The sequence below is a fragment of the Chanodichthys erythropterus genome, chromosome 21, assembly GCF_024489055.1.
Source record: "Chanodichthys erythropterus isolate Z2021 chromosome 21, ASM2448905v1, whole genome shotgun sequence".
NCBI lineage: Eukaryota > Metazoa > Chordata > Actinopteri > Cypriniformes > Xenocyprididae > Chanodichthys > Chanodichthys erythropterus.
The window spans coordinates 31,878,689-31,899,822 of record NC_090241.1 but is presented as its reverse complement, the minus strand read 5'-3'; the positions used below and the strand labels follow the sequence as shown (position 1 = coordinate 31,899,822).

The following is a 21,134-nucleotide window of genomic DNA, read 5'->3' as shown; positions in this document are numbered from 1 at the left end:
CGGTCAGATTTTGATTTTTTTTTATCTGTTGGTATTTGATAGAATCCATGATACCATGTATCTGAACAAGATGTCCAGGACCTCCAGCAGAAAAATAGGCCCACAACATTAAAGATCCAGCAGTATATTTAACCGTGGGCATGGGGCACTTTTTATCCATGTGTGCACCAAACCCATCTGGTGGGTTTGCTGCCAAAAAGCTCTTTTTTTCAAAAAGCCGGTCCTGTTTGAAGTTCCAGTCTTGACTGACAACTGAATATGCTGGAGATTGATACTGTGATCATTACTACGATTTAGACACTCGTCCTCTTCCAGGCAGATTTGTAACGTCTTTAGTTAATTGGAACTTCTCAATTATTGCCCTGATGGTGGAAATGGGGATTTTCAGTGCTTTAGCTATTATTTTACAGCCACTTTCTATTTTGTGAAGCCCAACAATCCTTTGCTGCACATCAGAACCATATTGTTTGGTTTTTCTCATTGTGATGAATGATTAAGGGAATTTGGCCTTTGTGTTTCCTCATGTTTATACTCCTGTGGAACAGGAAGTCTCGGCTGGACAATTTCATGTTCGTGATCACCCTGGTGTGCTAAAAAAAATGTAAATATGAATGGGAATATACTTCAGAGATATTTTACTCTAGGGGTGCCAATAATTGTGGCCAAGGATTTTGGAGAAAAACATTTATTTCATAATCTGATTTTCCCCCCACTTTCAATTCTTTTCCTTCAATGAAAGGTTAGATTTTTGCTGATTTTAAGAAATAAAGATCAAAAGGATAAACAATTCAGATTTATTTTTACAGTCATTTTTCATCATATTTACCAAGGGTGCCAATAATTCTGACCACCACTGTATATATTATGAGCCAAGCATGTTTTTGTGAGATTTATCCACATGGCTTTGAGGTTCAGTGAATGCAGTGATCTGGATCAGTAAGTGAATAATCAAACTAATACATCTTGAAAGTCAGATAACACTAGTTCTGCACCTTAGAGAACTTCAGCTTTGCGGTTTAGAAAATCTCTCAATCGATTTCACACTCTCTGAGTGGTAATTGGCGCAACAAAAGGTGAAAGATGCCAAAGACTTTCAAAAGACCATTTAGTCCATTTAGGTTGCAGTTTCTGTAAACTGAACCTGATATATTGATTTCTGAGAGTGTATTTTATGTTTGCAGTTTTAGTTGTCCTTAAATTTCAGCAGAACATACTTTTATATTTGGTTTTTAGCTTTAAAGGCAATTGAGGAAGAATAAAACCACATGAGAGAATTGACAGAGATCCAGCAAGCTGTTTATTTCAGCTCCCCGCCTCTGCGTGTCGTAGCTGTTTTTCTCCACTAGCACATCTTAATGCTTGTCTTCCTTTTCTTGTATTTATTACAGCAGGGAGTTGGAAAACACTGTCGACTGGAAACTTTTTTAATACCACAGACTCAGCGGGAAGACACTGAAACCAACAGGCGCCGTCAAACTCCAGCATCAGCTGTCAATGAGACGGACAGCTAAACTAGCTGTTTGGTAGGAGGGAGATGGGGATGACATCCCCTAAACCAGGAATCCAACAACATCACTCACTCGACAACAACAGGGGATCAATTTCACAGACATTCTGCATTCATGCTCCCCAGAAAACACAATTAACATGCATTTTTTTCTATATTTGGACGCCTCGTATGTAAATACCCTGCTCCTATTTCTGTCCTCCCTTCTTTCCTGTCTGTTTGTGCTTTTGCAAAAATGTTTTTCGTTTTATTTATATGCCAGTCGGAATCAGAAAGGTTGGCTATTTTTAATTACATGTGCACATTTCTTCTGCTTGCACTTTCGAGACTGCAAGAGATATTTACAGATGTAAATAAACTATGATGACTTGTGAAACACCTGTTTAAAATGCAGATGTGTAGACTAATCCTCGGCACCTCGTCTAGTGTAATCTTTACCGTGAAGACGAGAGGTTTATTCTCACACTGTTAGATTTGCCACTAAGAGGATTAAAGAAGTGGCTACTTCTTGAAATATGAGCACAACTCCCTTTGAGGTCTGGATGGGAGAGAACGTTCAGTAAAACACAATCCGTAGTAAGGCTGTACAAAGTAGCGTGTGATAACTGCTCCTACAACACACAGAGGTCCAGAGATAAAACACAATTGCCTTATTTGAAAGATTAGATCCAGTGGACGCTGTCAGTGCGGTTCGTGAAGTTTAACTTCCTTCAGGCTGAAATGAGAATTCATCTATTTTCTAAAGGCATGTTATAGTTCTTACTGTGAATAATTCATCCGTGAATGTGTCATAAAAAAAAAAAAATTGACCTTATAGTGTTTAATCGAAACATCTTAACCTTGCTCTGAAAAAGATGACGTATGCAGGACTTAACTAATCATTGTCCACTTAAACCCCGCCCCTGTAAGCGTGCGCTCATCTGCCTCCACATTTCAAAATCCAATCAACACCCATTCATTGAACCGAGTTAATCCGTGTGTCATCGTTCAGTCGTTTTTGATTAAATATTGAAAGTAGAAAAATAAGAAAATGGCTCCTTTTCCGCTTTTTTTCTTTTATTTTTTTTTTCAAATAAAACAAAAAAACAAGAATTCAGCTTGATTATTCGTTATTCGTTCAGGGGTAGAAAAATGAATAAACGGCTTGAATATTAGATTTCTACATGTTGGCGAAAATGAATGCCCCTTTCTGCTGATCGGTCCGTTACACTCGTCGCAAAAAACTGAATAAAAGATCTGTTTTATCACGATTTTATTCACAGTTGGAGGATTTTCTCGAGTTACAGCTTTCGCAGGAAACATCTCAACTGGACTGTGCAGGTTTACAGCCAGCCAACTGCAACTGAGATGAATGGGAATCCTAAAGGCTAGTTCTCTCAAGGCATATGCCATCTTATTTTTTACGTCCATGAACTGGAAAGCGCGTCATGTTTTAAACTGAAACGGAATATTGAATAGAGGGCGGGGCACCTCCATGACAGAGCGACACCGGGGGGAAACAATCCAACCGTCTCCATTGACTTTGTATTGCGTAAGGCTGCCTCCTTGTCATTTCTGACTTATAACAAAAAACAGAACAATGTCTAAAAGCTGCTGTGTGACAAGGTGTACAGAAAACAAGCTAAAAAAAAAAACAGAACCAAAAACCCAGGAGTTTTTATAAGCTGTCGACCCAAAAAAAACGAGTGTTTAAGGACTAAAAAGTGGATACAGGCAATTGAGACAGAGCGTGACATGTCATATTACTATGAGAACTATGCCCACTGGAGGGGAACGTAATCAGCAACAGGAAATATAATATATAAATTTGACATTTGGATATTTGACTTAACAGTGACTAAATGTTTACTGCACACGTCTTACTGAGGCATACTGAGTGGCAGGATCTCAAAATATATCCATTCTTCCTGCTGATACTTCATGTCTTATTGCCTGTATCCGCTTTTGTCTCCTTAAAGGCTGGCTTTTACGGTTCGGTAGCTTATAAAAACTTAGTTCTGGGTTTTTTTTAGTAGTTTTCTGTACACCTTGTCACACAGCAGCTTTAAGGCATTGTTTTTTTGTTATAAGAAATGACAAGGAGGCAGCCTCACGCGATATAAAGTCAACGGAGACAGATTCTCCCTTTAAGACAAGTCATTTCACTCGGCGGCCATCTTTGAAACGCCTCTCGGGCATCCTGGGCATCATGCAATCTCTTTGAATGGGGAAACATCAAATTCTCCAAAACTGTTCGCCAACCTTACGATTAAATTTCATATTTGAAATCACCAATGAAATCTAATAACAACCGGCTCATAAATTTAGTTTCTAAACTCTCGAATCATGACAAAAAAACTATTGTTTCTATAGAATGTAACAAATGTAACTGACTGTTTCTATAGAAACCGGTGATTCTAACGGCCGCTGAAGTGACACGATGACTTTACCAGTTGGCGATTGGTTCTTATTCAGAAGGCGGGACTTATTCCGCCATATTGCACGTTACACTTTCTCCCATTCAAAACAATACGAGTGACACGTCTTGAGTTATTCTATAGTCTTTGATTGTCCCCCCGGTGTGGTCGTGGCCTAAATGCACTCTGTCTCTATACTCATATTATTACGTTAGCTTGACAAAGCCAACAAACTGGTCTACTATTGAAGCTTCTTCTTCTGAGAATTAGGGTCTGTTTACACAACACCGTTTTCAACTAAAAAACTTTTGTGGCCATTCATTTCCATGACAACGGTGGCCTAAAAATGTACATTTTTAAAAACAGGATTCAAAGTGCACGTTTTTGACAACTATACCGTTATCATCTCAGTGTAAACTACTATTTGTGAATGGTGCACGTGTGTTTTACGTGTTCAGTCTATAGGCGAGAAGTGTTTCTTTACAAGGTGACATTGCCAACTACTGGCGTGGCAACAGAATACAGCATTTTTAGTCGTTTTCAAGGATCTGTGTGAAAGGGAATTGTTTTGACAACGTCGTCTGTACGTGAAACGTTTCTGTACATCATTGTTGAGTAAACATAGGCTAAACAGTATCTCCTAGAGTTTTCAAGCCCCAACCACCAATATGCTATCTCTTTTCTAACTGTTCGGACTTACGGTTAAACCCATCGATCAAAACTACGAAAAATCCCATAACTTTCATTGAGGGGGTCAAAACTTTTGTACAATAAGAATTATAGTGTATTTAAGAGGGGAAGAAGTTTTTTTCAGACTGGTCTTAACCAAGTCAGTCGCATTAAAATTTAGGTCTGGTTTGAGAAATAAAAGTTTAAAGAAAAGTATAAAAGATATACTGATCCCTTTGGTAAATGCTAGTTGGTCAGAATAGTTCTTAAAGGGACAGTTCGCCCAAAAAGAAAAATTCTGTCATCATTTACTCAAGCACGTCATTCGAAACCTGTTTGACGTTTGACTTTCTTCTGTGGAACATAAAATACATTTTGAGAGATGTCTTGGGTTTTTTTATTTTATTTTAGGTACATTTTTAAGGTTTTTGTTTTTTGTGTGTTCTGCAAATAAAAAGTGACGTTACACGGGTTTAGAATGACGTGAGGGTAAATAATAACAATTCTCATTTTTAGGTAAGCTATCCCTTTAACAGTCTTAATAAAACTGCTGGTCATGCAACTGGCTTCTGAATTAAGAGTGGAAACAGTAAAGAAAGATATAGCTTAATAAGGAGTTATATAAGGATATATGTGAGTAGTAGTGGTTATGATTCAGAACCATCCAAGTAAGTTTTGCATGTGATTTACAGTATCTGACGTCCAAGCTGTGAGACATAACGACGCCCCCATAATTAAAGATAATGACATGATGCAAAGAAATATAGCAATCAGTTTAAGGCATCAAGCATGTCAAACTGAAACATGTGGCAACAAATAAACGACTAAATTCCTCTAAAACATTTTGGCATCAGCGATGAAGATAAGTTCAATTTTAGATGCACAAAACAGCATATAGCAGCCAGACTTTTATTGCACTCCAACATGTTTCCTCCCATGCAGCAGAGACAGCCATGTCCGGTCAGTCCAGAAACCATGCTCATTATTCATCCCTGTCACCTTGTGAGTGATGTAGGATGTTAACCAGTCTAGTCCCTGGACATGGAAATGCCTTTAATCATGGCCAAAGCACAAATATGCTGTGTGAATGGAACTACTTTAACACGCAAAACAACTGAAAAAAACCAGGTCTAAAACATATGCCAATTAATACAGAGCTTACATTAGGAAGTGATTTTACTGGTGCTAGTGATTTCTCCTTCAGCTACATTTTGAGGGCCATTACAGTCTGTGCCATGAGCTTTTTCTAAAGGAACGTAAGAAAAAGGCCTTCGCACTACATCCTTCAGTATATCAGATGTGGTGCAAAAAATGGATCCGTCCAGATTGTGCACAGTGAGGGTTGTGTTTCAATATTTACTTTTTCCTCAAGTGTTTTGCTCCACGATGACTGACTGACACATATTCGGCTGTCATACTTTGAGTAGTCGCATAAACAATTGTGTTGGTTTACAGAATGAGGCCCACTGCACTGAGGGTATTTGGGTTAGAGTATCGCATGTACAGGAATACACTGGAATGCTGGGTGTCGAAATAACATTCCTTGATTTATGTCAGTGGGATTTTGAGGCTCTTTGGCGCTTAAACAGGCAAAGACCGGTGGATTCATTTGGACAGAAGAACAGTAAAGGCTACAGCTACAACTTTCTTAAAAGGGCCAATTACATCACATTTTGTAATTATCAGTCCTGGGCAATTTCATTTGAAGTATACAACACCCACAATACTCTTTACTAACATTATTGTGATATTGTACCTTTCTATGATAACTGTTTTCAAAGTAGGGGAATATTGTAAAGCTGCTGTCCGTAACTTTTTTGGGTTCAAGAATAACAAAAAAAATTACCATACAAAAAAAAAAAAAAATATATATATATATATATACACACACACACACACACATTATATATATATTTTTTTTCTCTCTCTCTCTTTATCCTGAATCACTACACTATTATAAGAAGTGTTTATTAACAGCTAGAGCGCCAAAAGTTACGGACTGCAACTTTAAAGAATCTGCACAACAAAAATGAGCCTTTCCTGAAGAAATACTGTGGAAAAGCAGAACATGCACTACTGTTGAGATAAAGTGAAAAGTTAAAAGACGGAAATTCAATTTAAAAATATTTTGATAAAGTGGATAAAAACGCCCCTTTTCCCCCAAAAATATAATATGGAGTACAAAATATAAACAACTCCCTTCCATCGGAATTTTAATCCACATTTTAGATTCAATAATTTTCATCAGGTGCAGAAAAAACATTGCACATAGAGAATGAACCCAATTAGTTTCAATTAAAAATTTCAAGTAAAAATTGTATAATGTATTTTTCATAATTTAAAAAAAAAAATAATGTTCTTCCAGTTCTTTTAAGAGATGTTTAATCAAGATTTATCCTTTTAAAGTACAGAAAAATGTAGGAGGCTAAAGTATTAGCGTCCATTTACACAATGATAATAAAGCATACAGTACATTTCAAGCAAATTAATGTGCCTTTCTCGATCACATCCAAACTCTCTAGACAAAGACACAGTTTTTCCCAGAATCATACACTGCACGTGTTTGCCCAGCTGGTATGCATTTTATTTCAATTGTTTCTCTGCAGGTAATACAGCAACAACAAATTTCACCAACAGTTCATTCATAAAATCCTCCAGGCTCCTTGTTCTCCTCTCACAGCACTGCTCCACAGCCAGACCCAACAAATTAAACCTCTCTTCGTGTGCATAGGCGATTTCAGAGCTCAAAGGAACTGAAGGAAATTAAGTGTTGTATTTGAGATGGCTGAGAACTCAGTTCTAAATTTCAGACTTCCTGAACAGAGCACAGATTCTGTAGTAACCCGGCTGAGAGTGGATTTGTTGAGTTTGGCCGTGGAGTACAGGTGTTCAGATGGGCTGTATAAGGTGGGTGATGGTCGAAGGACAGGCGTTAGTTGGCTTTGGCACGCAGCTGCGCTCTCTTGCCCGTCACAGCCTGGAATCCGGTCTTGATGCTGGCAACGGAGCAGCGGGAGTGACACGTCTCGCACTGAAGGAAATAAAGACGCGTGTCCTTCTGCAAGATTGTGTCAGGAGACCGACACGTGTGGCATGTCACATACTCCTCTGCAAGTCAAAAACAGTTAGGATCAATTTGGTTTTTCCTCATGTAATGTGGAGCAATAATATTTTTTAAAAAAAAAAAAAAAAAAAGGGATTCTACAAACTAAACTATATATATATATATATATATATATTATATATATATATATATATATATATAAGTTTGGAAACATTAGTTTATGTTTTTTGAAAGAAGTCTCTTGCTCACTAAAACTGCTTTTATTTAACCAAAATTACAGTAAACTAATATTGTGAAATATTATTACAAATTAAAGTTTTTTGTTTCAAAATGTAATTTATTCCTGATGCAAAGCTGAATTTCAGCATCATTACTACAATCTTCAGTGTGCATTTATTACATTTATTAAAGCATTTATGAAATGGAAATCTTTTGTGAAATTACAAATGTCTTCAATGTCACTTTTGATCAGTTTAATGTATCCTTAATACATAAAAGTATTAATTTCTATACTTTTTTTTATCTTACAACAAATGTTTGAATGGTATCATTTACACAAAAATGTTAAGCATAAAAAAAACACAATGTTTTTAACATTAATAATAATAAATGTTTCTTGAGCAGCAAATCAGCATATCAGAATGATTTCTGAAGGATCATGTGACACTGAAGACTGGAAGCTTCATCACAGGAATAAATTACATTTTAAAAATAGTCATTTTAAATTGTTTTAAATATTTTGAAATATTACTGTTTTTACTGCATTTTTGATCAAATAAATGCAGCAGAAAAGTCCTCTTTCAAAAACATTAAAAAAATCATTTACATTTGCATAAATGTACACCAGCACATCTACTGTTTGTTTAAAGGGTTAGTTCACCCAAAAATGAAAATTCTGTCAATATCATTGTTGGCTATGCAGGCCTCACTGAACCATCGGATTTCAACAAAAAGATCTTAATTTGTGTTCTGAAGATGAATGAAGGTCTTACGGGTGTGGAACGACATGAGGGTAAGTAACAAATGACAGAATTTTCATTTTGGGGTGAACTAACCCTTTAAGAACATTTAATTGAACAGTCAAATAAACACTCACTTATATATCTTCTTAAGACATTCTCTATCTGTTTCTGCTGGAATCTGCCTTTGATGACGAGCTGATTATTTCCATCTATGGACCCGCTGAAAAGTGAAAACAGTGATTAGTGCAGTTCTGAAATAAAAAGGCTCTTCAATACTTTGATTTTAGGAAAAACAGCACCAATTAATTTCAATATTCTTTTCAAATCGCAAACTTCCAGTTTCCAGCTAGAGAAAGAAGAAATCTACACATGTATAAGACATCCAGGAGGCAAAATCGTTGGATTTCCTGTGTCATGTGTCTTCTGAGATGCATGTCAGTGGACACAATGAAGTGCTGAAATGAGTGTTGAGCAATGAATGCAGCCTGGTTATATTTTAATAATGCCTTCTGAAACCATCACAGGGTCAGTCGCTCCCATTAGAGCCGCAATGTCTTTCTCAACTGATTTAGGTTTCTCTGACATCATGTGAAACGCCTCTAGCATAAAGTGAAAATGAAGTGTTATGGTGGAGTGTTTCAGTCGCACAGAGACACTGGAAAAACAAACCGAGAGCTTTCCAGACACCGAGACGATATTTTGTAAGGTTAATGATCATCTGACGAAGAAAAACAACCACTGGTTTAGTTGTGCTCCCCATAAAACAAAAAACAGCTCACTTACAGATTACACATGGCCAGATCACAATAGGCTCTTTCTACAAACAGGGTACAAAAAAGGGCCAGAAACTCTTTTCTCGCAGCAAATAGTTAGTGAAAGGAAGCACTTCACGTTTTTTGTCCTTTGCATAAAATTAATTAATTCATTTAGTAGTTTTAAAAATTGTATTAAAGTCAGCATGAAACAATATTTTGAACAAAATTAAAAAAATGAAACAAAATATTCTTATAACCCATTTATTTCCAACACATTTACAATTTTCAATAAGTTTGTTGTACATGCACCATAAAGATTTTACAATATTTCAAGATTTGACTAAGGGCCCTATTTTAACAATCTAACAATCTAAGACGGAAAAACGTCCAAAAGCCACTTTTGCTATTTTAATGACGGAAAAAAATGTCAGTGCACCAGGCACACGGTCCAAAATAGTTTTACCAAGTCTCTTGATGAGTCATGGGTGTGTTTTGGATGTAATGTGCAATAAACCAATCAGAGTGTCATCTCCTATTCCGTGCCGCTCTAGCACGTAGCTATTCGCTTCAGATGATCGATGACAGTTCTCATTCATCAATCCATTTTGATTTCATGGTGACTTTAGTTGAGACAGCTAAACATTTTTTGTAATAATTTAATAATTTTTTTACTGCAATAAACGAACATCAGTTCAACAGATTGTCAAATAATACGCTGTTAATTGTTGGAGGTAGGATAGCTTAAAACCATTTTAAAATGCAGGAAAAACAAACATTTCAGTTGTGGAAAACTAGCTACTTGTCATGCTGTGTTAATTTTTATGCTAGATAATAGTTTATCAAACATATCGAAGAGTTCTCATGGAAATAAAGCACGGGATGTGTGCCCACAACACCAAGTTGCAGCCTTTTCATAAGAGCCAAAAATAATATAAAATAAACTCACCTTGTACCTAACTCAGCCAGCAAAAACGCCAAAAGATGTTTTGGCTGTCGATGCAACCTGACCAAAAAAAAAAAAAGAGTAGCGTTAAGAACCATACAAAATAACGAATGCATTTGCAAATACGTGATGTGTATTTTTGATTGGCTGCTATTGAAATGCCGTTTCAAATCAAATTAAACTCAAGCAAACGAACAGTTTCATCACAACTCTTAATTTCATTACGACTTACAGTTTGCAGATGTCTGTGAAGTTTACGAAGGACGTCTTCTTTGTGCCGACCCTGACAACCTGAGGAGGCTTCATCACAAACTTCCTCTTCTCTCCTGCGACCATGTCTGGATTTTTTTCCCGCATGATGTTAAAGACTCTATTCAAAAGCTAAAATAATGCGATGTTTTCAGTCATTTTTAATTGAGAGCAGTTAAACACAGTCTTTGACAAAGCTTAATATATAGTTTTTTTTTTTACAGAATTTTATTAGATATAAAGCCGTCCCCAAAAAATCCTTGGACACTTATGCTATACTTAATATATGACTGTCATTGTATGAGATAACAAAATAGCACTAAAAAGGAAATATTAAAACAACGTATATACTGTACATGCTAAGACAGTGTGTAAATGTATTGTGACACGTTCTGGTTGTCAAACGTTGCTGGAAAATGTACGCCGTTAGGGTGATGAACTACACCTGTGTGAACTTGATGAGAACAGACTACATCCACTAAAACTCATCTTGACACCAGCTGTAGTGATTCCAAACATGTCTCATAAAAGAGAAGTTAGCAGAGAAAAGCTGTTCTGCCAACAAATGCACCAGATGGCAGCAGTCTCGAGCCCTTTATCAAGTTATCACCTGAAACAAGCACACATGTTCTGTACCACAAGCTTGGAAATAAATGTTCCCATTCACCTCGTCGTATGTGTAGTCTCTCTCCGATCCTGCCCAGGCAGGGCCCGTCTGTGAACTGAATGTGATGTCATCGGTGGTTTTACTGTCCTCATCTTCGACACCTTTCGCACAAACACCACACAATCATTCAAGTCACCTTTATTTGTATAGCACTTTATAAAATAGTGTTTGTTTTGTATTGCGGCTTTACAGTGATTACCACTGAGGTCATGTTCTTACCATCATCTTTGCTTTGAATGTCTGTGTCCTCTTGAAGTTCTTTGCCTTTTCTGGATTTCTTCTTCTTAGCGGGCAGCATTAAGTCATCGTCCTCTTGTGTTTCTGACGGCTCCGATTCGATCTTCAGCTCCTTTTGGATATATGCGATTTATTTAGTTTACAATGGCTGATGATGGGAGAGCGACAATGTTGAACAAACTCCAAATGCAATGATAATCTGATGTGAAGGCTTTATTTTTGAAAGGAAACCAAGGCCACTGAAAGATAGCTCTTTCATGGTCAAAACATCTTCAATGAAAAGCAATTAGGCTGATGAAAACAATCAAAAGTTTAAAGGGATAGTTCACCCAAAAATGAAAATTGTCATCATTTACTCCCCCCTCAAGTTTGTTCCAAACCTGTATGAATTTCTTCGTTCTGCTGTACACAAAGGAAGATACTTGGAAGAATGTTTGTAACCAAGCAGATCTCGGCCCCCCATTGACTACCATAGTAGGGAAAAAAATACTATGGTAATCAATGGGGGGCCGAGATCTACTTGGTTACAAACATTCTTCCAAATATATTCCTTTGTGTACAGCAGAACAAAGAAATTCATACAGGTTTGGAACAAACTTGAGGGGGGAGTAAATGATGACAATTTTCATTTTTGGGTGAACTAACCCTCTAACAACTATACATATGCAAACAATCAACTGACCTTCATTCCTTCTTCAAGCTCTGCATCAAAAATCTTCTCTTTTTTGGACTTCTTTTTCTTTTTTTTCTGGTTGAAGAAGTTTAAGTCATCCAGGTCATCTGATGTTTCTGGATCATCACAAAGTAAAATTGAACAAGCCACACTTTTGGATTATACAAGATTACACAGAGAAGCAATAAACATTCAGTGTCCAAAGCAGCACTGGGTAACAATGAATTTTTGCAATTAAAGGTGCCATAGAATGTGTTTTTAAAAGATGTAATATAAGTCTAAGGTGTCCCCTGAATGTGTTTGTGAAGTTTCAGCTCAAAATACCCCATAGATTTTTTTTTTATTCAATTTTTTAACTGCCTATTTTGGGGCATCATTAAATATGCGCCAATTCAGGCTGCGGCCCCTTTAAATTCTCGTGCTCCCTGCCCCCGGAGCTCGCGCTTGCCTTAAACAAAATGGATCTTTACAAAGTGTTCGTCATGCAGCATGTCTAATTGCGCAAGTATGGTATTTATTAGGATGTTTACATTTGAATCTGAATGAGTTTGATAGTGATCCGTGGCTAAAGCTAACATTACACACTGTTGGAGAGATTTATAAAGAATGAAGATGTGTTTATGCATTATACAGACTGCAAGTTAGGGCTGCACGATTAATCGCATGCTATTCTCACGCGCATTTCGTCAGTAAAGCCGGTTCCCTGATTACCGCTAAATCGCCATCACCTGCTTTCAAATGAAGCGGCATTTAATAGACAGAGCCGTAGATCACTGAAAAGCCATGCAATATCGCGTTCATATCGCAGATGAATCGCCTGCGATAATGAACGCGATATTGCGTGGCTTGTCTGTGAACTACGGCTCTGTCTATTAAAAGGTGCTCCGTTTAAAAACAGGTGATGGCGATTTAGCGGTAATCAGGGAACCGGCTTTACTGACGAAATGCGCGCGAGAATAACATGCGATTAATCGTGCAGCCCTACTGCAAGTGTTTAAAAATGAAAATAGGGATGGCTCTCATCTCCGTGAATACAGTAAGAAACGATGGTAACTTTAACCATATTTAACAGTACATTAGCAACATGCTAACGAAACATTTAGAAAGACAATTCATAAATATCACTAAAAGTATCACGCAATCATGGATCATGTCAGTTATTATTGCTCCATCTGCCATTTTTCGCTATTGTCCTTGCTTGCTTACCTAGTCTGATGATTCAGCTGTGCACAGATCCAGATATTAATACTGGCTGCCCTTGTGTAATGCCTTGATTGCCTTTGTTAGTGTTAATTTATTGCAATTTGTTACTTCTTGTTGTAAATACAAAGAAAGCTGATCATTTTTGGCCACTTAAAACTGCCTTGGAGTGTTTGAGTTCATATACACCGTGAGTTTTTTTTTTTACTGTATTTGAATTGTAAAAATCCTGTTCCTGTGGAAAAAAGTTCCAGTTTCTGCTGGATTTCATCCTCTGCATATAAGCTTAATAAAGCCTGAACCTCATCGTCAGTCCATCGGTTGTATTTTTTGTTGATTCGAATAGCAAACAAATCTTACTGCACGCACCGCAACAAACTTTTAAAAATGGTGGTTGAAATAAAATGCTGCGTGGAGTCAACCAATCAAAAAGCTGCGGGTTCTCAGCCAATCAGTATGTTCAAGTCCCACCCCTGAAAATACCTGAACTTTGAAAAAGTACTACCTCATGAGCAGGGACTTTCTGAGGGCAAAATTTTTACCTGGAATTTCATTTAGACCCTGGTACCTTTGGTCGAAAAGCCACTGAGTACCTACCCAAAGTTCCTGTGGTGGAAACGCAGCTAGAGTGTCAGGTGGGAAAAGCCCATAATAATATTGTTTCGTGTTTACCACTGTATATTATGAAAGCTTGTTTCCACCATGGAACAAAAAAAAATAAAGTTTGAGACTTTTTATTTCACAATTGTTAATTTTTTTAATTGCTTAACATCACATTTCACATTTCAGACTTTTTTTCTCAGAATTGCAAGATAATATATTCTGATTTTATCTCTCTAACGGGAAAAAAAGACTGAATTGTGAGATATTAGTCCAAATTGCAAGATTATATCCCACAAATGAGTTTACATATTATATACCTCTCTTATTAACACAGTGGCATGTGATTTACCTTTCTTCCTTCCCTCATCTTCCTCAAGATCAAACTCTTTCTCCTCGCCCCCATCAGCCTCGATCTCTTTTGTTTCCAATTGTTGGCCTTCTTCTCCCTCACCACCATCTTCCTCCAGCATGAAAGGCTTCTTCTTCTTCTTCTTCTTCTTGGTCATAGTGGGATCAAAAATCATCTGGAAGTATGACAATAGGAGTTTAATAATGAGACAACATTGAACAAAGGCTGTCAACAGACATCAAAAATGGCAAAATAATGCTAGCAAGCAAACATTGCACAATGAGAACAATGAGAACATACTAAAGCTCTCAAAGATAATGTCAGCTGTAATTAGCTTTTGATCCTACTTTTGATTTGCACAAAAAGTACAGATCAATTATCTGAGTGGAAGAACTAAAGTTGTCATTTACAGCATCTGAAATATCATAACAGATTAATTGTATTAATGTTAAGAATCACAAGACAATAAATGTAATGATTCTTTGGACGTGTAACATGGTAATACTTTGATATATACAATGCTGCTTAAATGTACATTCGCATAGTACTCCAAGGTACTTGGGACTTTACTACTTTGAGGTACTTTTTTGTATGAAACTCTGTTTATTGAATAATTACTATATTCATATTCCATGGTATTAGCATGATTCTTCAAAAATACCATGGTAATGGTATGATACATGTCAAAAACAGTAATATAGTACAAACCATGGTACCACAAAAACAGTATTACCGAGGTACGTGCAAACAAAACATGGTAGTACCATAGTAAATGTACAAAACACTTGGTCGTATCATGAGGACTCATGAAAACACGTTACTCGTCCAAATAACATAACCACGTCCAAATGACAAGGATATTACCCTAATATCTGTTAAAAAAAGACACTAACGTATTACTATGGTAAATGTCCAAAAAACACACATGTCTAATTTTCCATGATAGTACCATACTACCTTTTGTCAAATAAAATGGCAAAACGATTAAAGCAGCGTAAGATATAACTAGCTGACAAATGACAAAAAAGATCTAGAAAAGACGAGCAGTGCACATGTTTCCTCACAGCCTTTACTAGTAGGCCCAATTGTCCTTCCCTTTTCACTGTCTTATTAAAGCTACATTAACAGATTATCTTGCTAAAACAACGATTGTTTACCAACCTCGTCTCCTGACATGGTTTCGGCTTGTTGTGGAAACACAAGACGCAGAAAAATAAGCGTTATAACAGACTATTCTTCACGATACACCTTTCCTCGATTTGCGCGTTGCTTGCATCAGGTCGGGCGGAGCTTCGTACGCATGCGCGTTAGATTGGGCTAGGCGCGTTGCATGATGGTAGTTGTAGTTTGGGACTGTAATCTACGACCAGGGAAACCTATAACCATTTTGTTTCAACGTTTGTTACTTAAACATTAAAATTCATATATTTAACTAACACAATTATGGCACACAAATGTTTTTACACAGAAATGTGTGACTTCTACTGCATCTCAGTTGTACAATATAGCACAGAACTCCCCAGTCACTCTATACGTCTTGTTTTGGGAGATTATTTGGAGCTCATGAACCAAACCCCTTCAAACTGACACAAGCTTGAGAGTGTTTACATTAACAAATGAGTGTGCTAGAAGAAAGACTTTTGTAAATCTTGGGATATAACGCTCAATTGGTTTCTAAACTGCACGGCTTGAGGAGGTGTAAACATTGTGACTCTGGAGGGTTTCACATTCTTTGAATCTACACTACTATATCTTCAAACCCTTCCTCCAGAGGTGAACCTACTTTTGTTCTTTATGTTCATACTGGCTTGCAAACTATTTTATTCCTCTAATCTGTTTAAAATTGCGGTGGGATCCCTGGCTCCCAGAGAGCTAAACCCATTCCTGCTTCCTCCTTTCCTGTCTGCTTTTTGACAATGTCACTTGTGTTACAATGTTACTTCATGCAATCACAGACCACATACATGTGAACTTTTCACTTTTTTTTAAGATCAAATACACCCCCTAAGGTAAAAGGTCTGTTCGATTTATTTTCTCTCCAAAATAAGGCCTACTAAAAGCAACAAAAACCACCACATTACTTTCCTAAACACCTGATCCATGAGGTCATCGTGTGTGATGAGAGATTGGTTTTGATCTAACATTTAAGGATTTTTAAATATATATATTATATATATTTATAATTATTAGGCTATATATGATTTTATTTTCTTATATCTATTGTCTAACAGTAAGGATTGCTGAAAATCCTATAATAGGTTGTTTAATGTTTGATTTCTGTTGTGCAGCTTTACACTGTAAAAAATGACCATGATTTTAACAGTAAAAGACTGTAAAAATGCTGCGGTGAAAAACTGTCAAATGGTTTACAGAAAGTTTCCATACTATATACAGTGAATAACTGTAATAGATCTAACGGTACATTTAATGTAATTTTACGGTAAAATACCGTTAAATTCACAGTTTTTGGAAGTGAAAAATAACAATTCATTGTAAAATTTACAGTGAAAAACCGTAAATTCACATTCCCACAATTCCCTGCGTGACACTTCACATTTGATATATTTTCGTTGAAATAACTGTTTCTTCTTAGTTTTTCTCATTTTTTTTTCTAATCAGTTATGTACATTAGGGTTTTATGTTACATCTAATGTTGTTAAATTAATGTTTATTGCATTTTTAAAATTTCATGCATGTTACCATGATGGTGTTTAGTGTGTGTGTGAATGACAATGTGTGCACCTTCTATATGTTAGTGTTGCCCTTCTCAGCTTTGATTCATCATTTGACTCTTATCACCACTGTTTGGTGACTGTCAGTGTATTATAAAGGTACAAAACAGATATTAGTACTTCATTAGGTTGGTAAATTAACATTATAATAATTAATAAAATATGTTATTTTACCATAAATTTAACCGATTTTTTTACGTCGCTACTGTATTTTTTACGGTAAAGTTCTGGCAACCGTTTTTTTGCCGTAAATTTTGCTGGGATTTTTTTTTTTACAGTGTAGGCTTTAAAGTTTGTGTCTCCAGAGTAACAAGAGTCACACCATGGTCTCCCCTATATGCAATAGATCATAGACAGTATACATGCTAGATGAGTACAGAGGCCACCAGTGGATCAGCAGTACTTTCAGGGTGTATAATGTAACTAAGGGGTGGATCACTGCTAATGTATGAATTCTCCATACTACATTTGCTCCGAGCAGCTCGATTTTCTCAGTAAAAGAGCTGTTGCACTCTTACCACAAGCTGTGAAAGAAAATATATTCATGTGTAAATCTTCTTAGGAAATAAGTAGTTTATGCTTTTTGAGCATGGGAGGGAAGACAGAAATCCAGACAAGAAAATCCAATATGTGCAGAAGGTAAAATGTCTTATTCCTTCTCTCTGACTCTCTCTGTTTGTGTCTCAATTTGTGTCCTTTTTTGGGCTGTTTAACAGCCGGAAAATACGCTATATAGGTTTACCTAACCGGTTCATTACTGCCTTTGAGTGAATTACAAATGCATTTTTAATGTAAAAAATCTCTGTTACTTTAGTTCTGGTAGAGGCTGAGCCTTGTTTTTAGACTATACAAATACACATTACTAATCAAAACACTGAAGATATGCCAAGACGTCTTATTTTCATTATAGGCTGATTTCAAGTTTATATGTATTGCATTAGCACTGGTGAAACGGAAAATATACACGTGTCACAGGCTTGGGAGAATAGCGAGGAGTTTGCAAAACCTTAAATCAGGTTGACAGATAGTGAACTATTAGAATCTGTGGGCACTTATGCACATGACAGGCAGTTTTCCACTGATCTCAAAGACATATTGTTCAGTGATTTCGGAAACCGGATAGGAATATGGCTTTGAAACTAAATGTAAGATTTTGAAATCAAAGGTTTCTCTACCTATGGTATTACCAAACTACATAATAGCTTTAACTGTATGCTGAAAATGGAAACATATGTAGAATCAAGCATCACAGTTTATTTGGTGTCAGTTCCTATACTGAAATTTCCCATGTCTTTTCCGTTGTATTTCAATTTCACACTTCACTGCATTCTCACAAATGAATATTGTTTTAGTTTATTCTTTCATCTTATATAAAGGAAAACTAGGTCTATTTTCAAAATCTCATATTTCAGTGAAAATTTGTGACTTATAAAAATAAAAACACATTGGCCAAATTAAAATGATTTCATTTATTATTACCACAATCAAATTCTTAGAAAATGTTTGTGATTTTGTGATTCATTTTTAATTCTTGTAGAAACCCTTATTTCACAGTGCACAATGTAAAAAAAAATTTTCATGATTTGTTATCACAACGTTTCTTCTTGTGTCAAATCAACTTAATTAATGTGTTTCAGATAACATAATATTTTGAGTTTCTGTGGATTAAACAAATCGCCTTCATTGTATTAATTCAAATTTTTAATTTCAATGAACTCAAAATTTTAAGGCAACCAGGTAACTTACTTTTTTAAGTTAAACTTACAATTCTTTTTTACAGTGTATGTAAATAATTTAAGCCAACGACATATAATATGCAGTTTGCTGTGTTAAAGTGTAATGACATTCTGGGGTGCCATTTTGAAGAACCCCCCAAATGATGACATTTATTGATATAACTGATTAAATAGAAAAGTATAATGCAGTAAAACTGAAACATTTAACTTTACATTAGATGGGATTTCAAAATCCTATGTGCAAAGCACATCTTCTGAATATAGAAATATTAACATTTTAAACAATCTGTTAATCAGTGTGTCAAAGGATTTTTACCCTGTAAAACCACAATATGTTTTAAGCCTTTTTATTCACTTTAAAAAAGAATTGTTGGTTTAACTTAAAAATTGCCTTAAAATTTTGAGTTCATTGAAATTAAAAATTTGAGTTAATACAATGTAGGCTATTGGTTTAATCAACAAAAACTCAAAATACTATGTTATCTGAACCACATTAATCATCTAAGTTGATTTGACAAAAGAAAAAATGTTGTGATAAATCATGAAAATATTTTGAGCATTTCACGTTCAAAATGAATCTGCATGAAAAGAACTCATAATTGAAAGTGAAATGATTCAGCTGTAATACACTTTAAATGTTCAGTCAAAAAATTAAATTTGAAATTTGATTGAAGATTTAAGCATTAAAGAGAACAAAGTATTAGAAAAGATCACAAATGCTGCACTCTAAAAAATGCTGGGTTAAAAACAACCCAAGTTGGGTTGAAAATGGACAAACCCAGCGATTGGGTTGTTTTAACCCAGTGGTTGGGTTAAATGTTTGCCCAACCTGCTGGGTAGTTTTATTTAAACCAACTATTGTTTAAAAATTGCTATATGGCTAGCTTAAAATGAACCCAAAATAGTTGGGAAATTAAAAACCAGATGCAATTAGAGACAACAATAATAGACAAAAGGTGAATGTTTATTAATAAGCTTTAATATTTTATTAATATAAATTTAATAGTTTTATAGTTTATTAATATACATTTATTAATAAGCAATTTAATAAATGTTTATTGTTTAATAATTATTCATTGAACATTAATAAATGTTCATTTCCAACATACTTTGGGTTCATTTTAATTAAGCAATACAGTCATTTTTAAACAATAGTTGAGTTAAATAAAACTACCCAGCAGGTTGGGCAAACATTTAACCCTACCGCTGGGTTAAAACAACCCAATTGCTGGATTTGTCCATTTTCAACCCAACTTGGGTTGTTTTTAACCCAACATTTTTTAGAGTGTGCAAACCATTAAAATATGCAAGATTCTTAAATCAAGGTTAACCACTGTGCCATTAAAGGTTGAATTGTAACCATGTGCTCCAAACTATTGTTCTTGGGAGGAAGAGAATGATAGTTTTATGTCATTTATTAAAAAAACATTATTTAGCTTTTCTTTAGCAACTAAATCAAACTGACAACCAGTTTATCACCTTAGCAATTTAGCACCAAGCTTATAAAACATGAGCAATTCGTGAATCACATCAAGATAGATGCGAGACATGTTAAATGTTTAGTGTAGCGTGCAAAGGCACATGGTTAAAAACATGATTTCTCTCAAAGAATAAAATAAAAAAGGCAAAATCACAATCAACTTGATACCCAGAGATCACCATGCATTTTTCTTGTATGGAAAAGATTAGGTTTAACATTTTCATAATAAAATAATGTTCTATAATGACAAAAATTAGCTTGAGAGACAAGACTGCATTGGATATTAAGATTTTGATTTATTTATTTTTTTCATAAACCATTAGCAAATAGGGTCTTGTTTCTTTAAGCATTATCTTACTATTGACAAATGACAAGGAGGTAAGAAAAATAAACTGAATTCAAAATATTCTCTTAACCAAATCTTAAAAGACTAAAATAGGCCACTGAATAAGAACATATATATATATATATATATAAATTTATATACATCTATATTATATTTATATAATATATATGTGTGTTATTTTGCAGTAAATGTAACTATCAAATCCAAAATCTCACAATTTAGTGGAGCCAAAACATGATCCTGGTAATTCATAGTATTTGTACAAGATGGTGAAAACATTCTACTTTACATATTTTGCTATTACAATCCTTGACCTTGATGGTTCTGTTTTGGTCCAGGTTGTATGCTTTTGCACAACCCAACTGGCACAATTTTCAGTTTCGAACAAATAATGAGGGATGGAGGAGCATTAGAAGTAAATCAAAGCTTGTCCAGACCTTGTCAAACCCACATTTACAGCATCTCTTCATTTCAGATGATTCAAAGGTTTCCCAAATCCCCTGACAGCACTGTTCGGCACTCACTCAGCTGACTTTCCCTCTTGCAGTTCCATGGCTTTGATTTTA

At 35.5% G+C, this 21,134-nt stretch overlaps 2 protein-coding genes across 7 annotated transcripts in view; one reads left to right on the top strand and one right to left on the bottom strand.

The window, feature by feature from the left end:
• The window catches only part of raly (RALY heterogeneous nuclear ribonucleoprotein), a 97,539-nt gene extending 95,104 nt beyond the window's left edge, over positions 1-2,435 (top strand). For 5 of the 6 annotated variants that reach the window (XM_067374324.1, XM_067374323.1, XM_067374322.1 and 2 more), the window contains one exon: positions 1,389-2,435. The gene's annotated coding sequence lies outside the window, so the exon portion shown is untranslated. The remainder of the gene's footprint in view (positions 1-1,388) is intronic. The other variant, XM_067374321.1, reaches the window with a different exon arrangement.
• Positions 2,436-6,937: 4,502 nt separating this feature from the next.
• eif2s2 (eukaryotic translation initiation factor 2, subunit 2 beta) lies at positions 6,938-15,575 on the bottom strand. The gene is made up of 9 exons (XM_067374408.1): positions 15,436-15,575; positions 14,275-14,449; positions 12,132-12,238; positions 11,432-11,561; positions 11,213-11,313; positions 10,529-10,677; positions 10,300-10,356; positions 8,733-8,818; positions 6,938-7,680 (listed from the first exon to the last, which is right to left on the bottom strand). Exons 1-9 carry the CDS (start codon positions 15,448-15,450, stop codon positions 7,505-7,507), a joined length of 996 nt encoding a protein of 331 aa, XP_067230509.1. The 5' UTR covers positions 15,451-15,575; the 3' UTR covers positions 6,938-7,504.
• Between the last annotated feature and the right edge of the window lie 5,559 nt (positions 15,576-21,134).

What these genes read in the sequence shown, in the direction of transcription:
- eif2s2 (XM_067374408.1), bottom strand. An exon ending in AGATGAGGGAAGGAAGAAAG is followed by an intron (nt 12,239 to 14,274) that starts GTAAATCACATG and finishes GTGATGATCCAG; the next exon opens with AAACATCAGATGACCTGGAT. An exon ending in TTCACAGACATCTGCAAACT is followed by an intron (nt 10,357 to 10,528) that starts GTAAGTCGTAAT and finishes TTTTTTGGTCAG; the next exon opens with GTTGCATCGACAGCCAAAAC.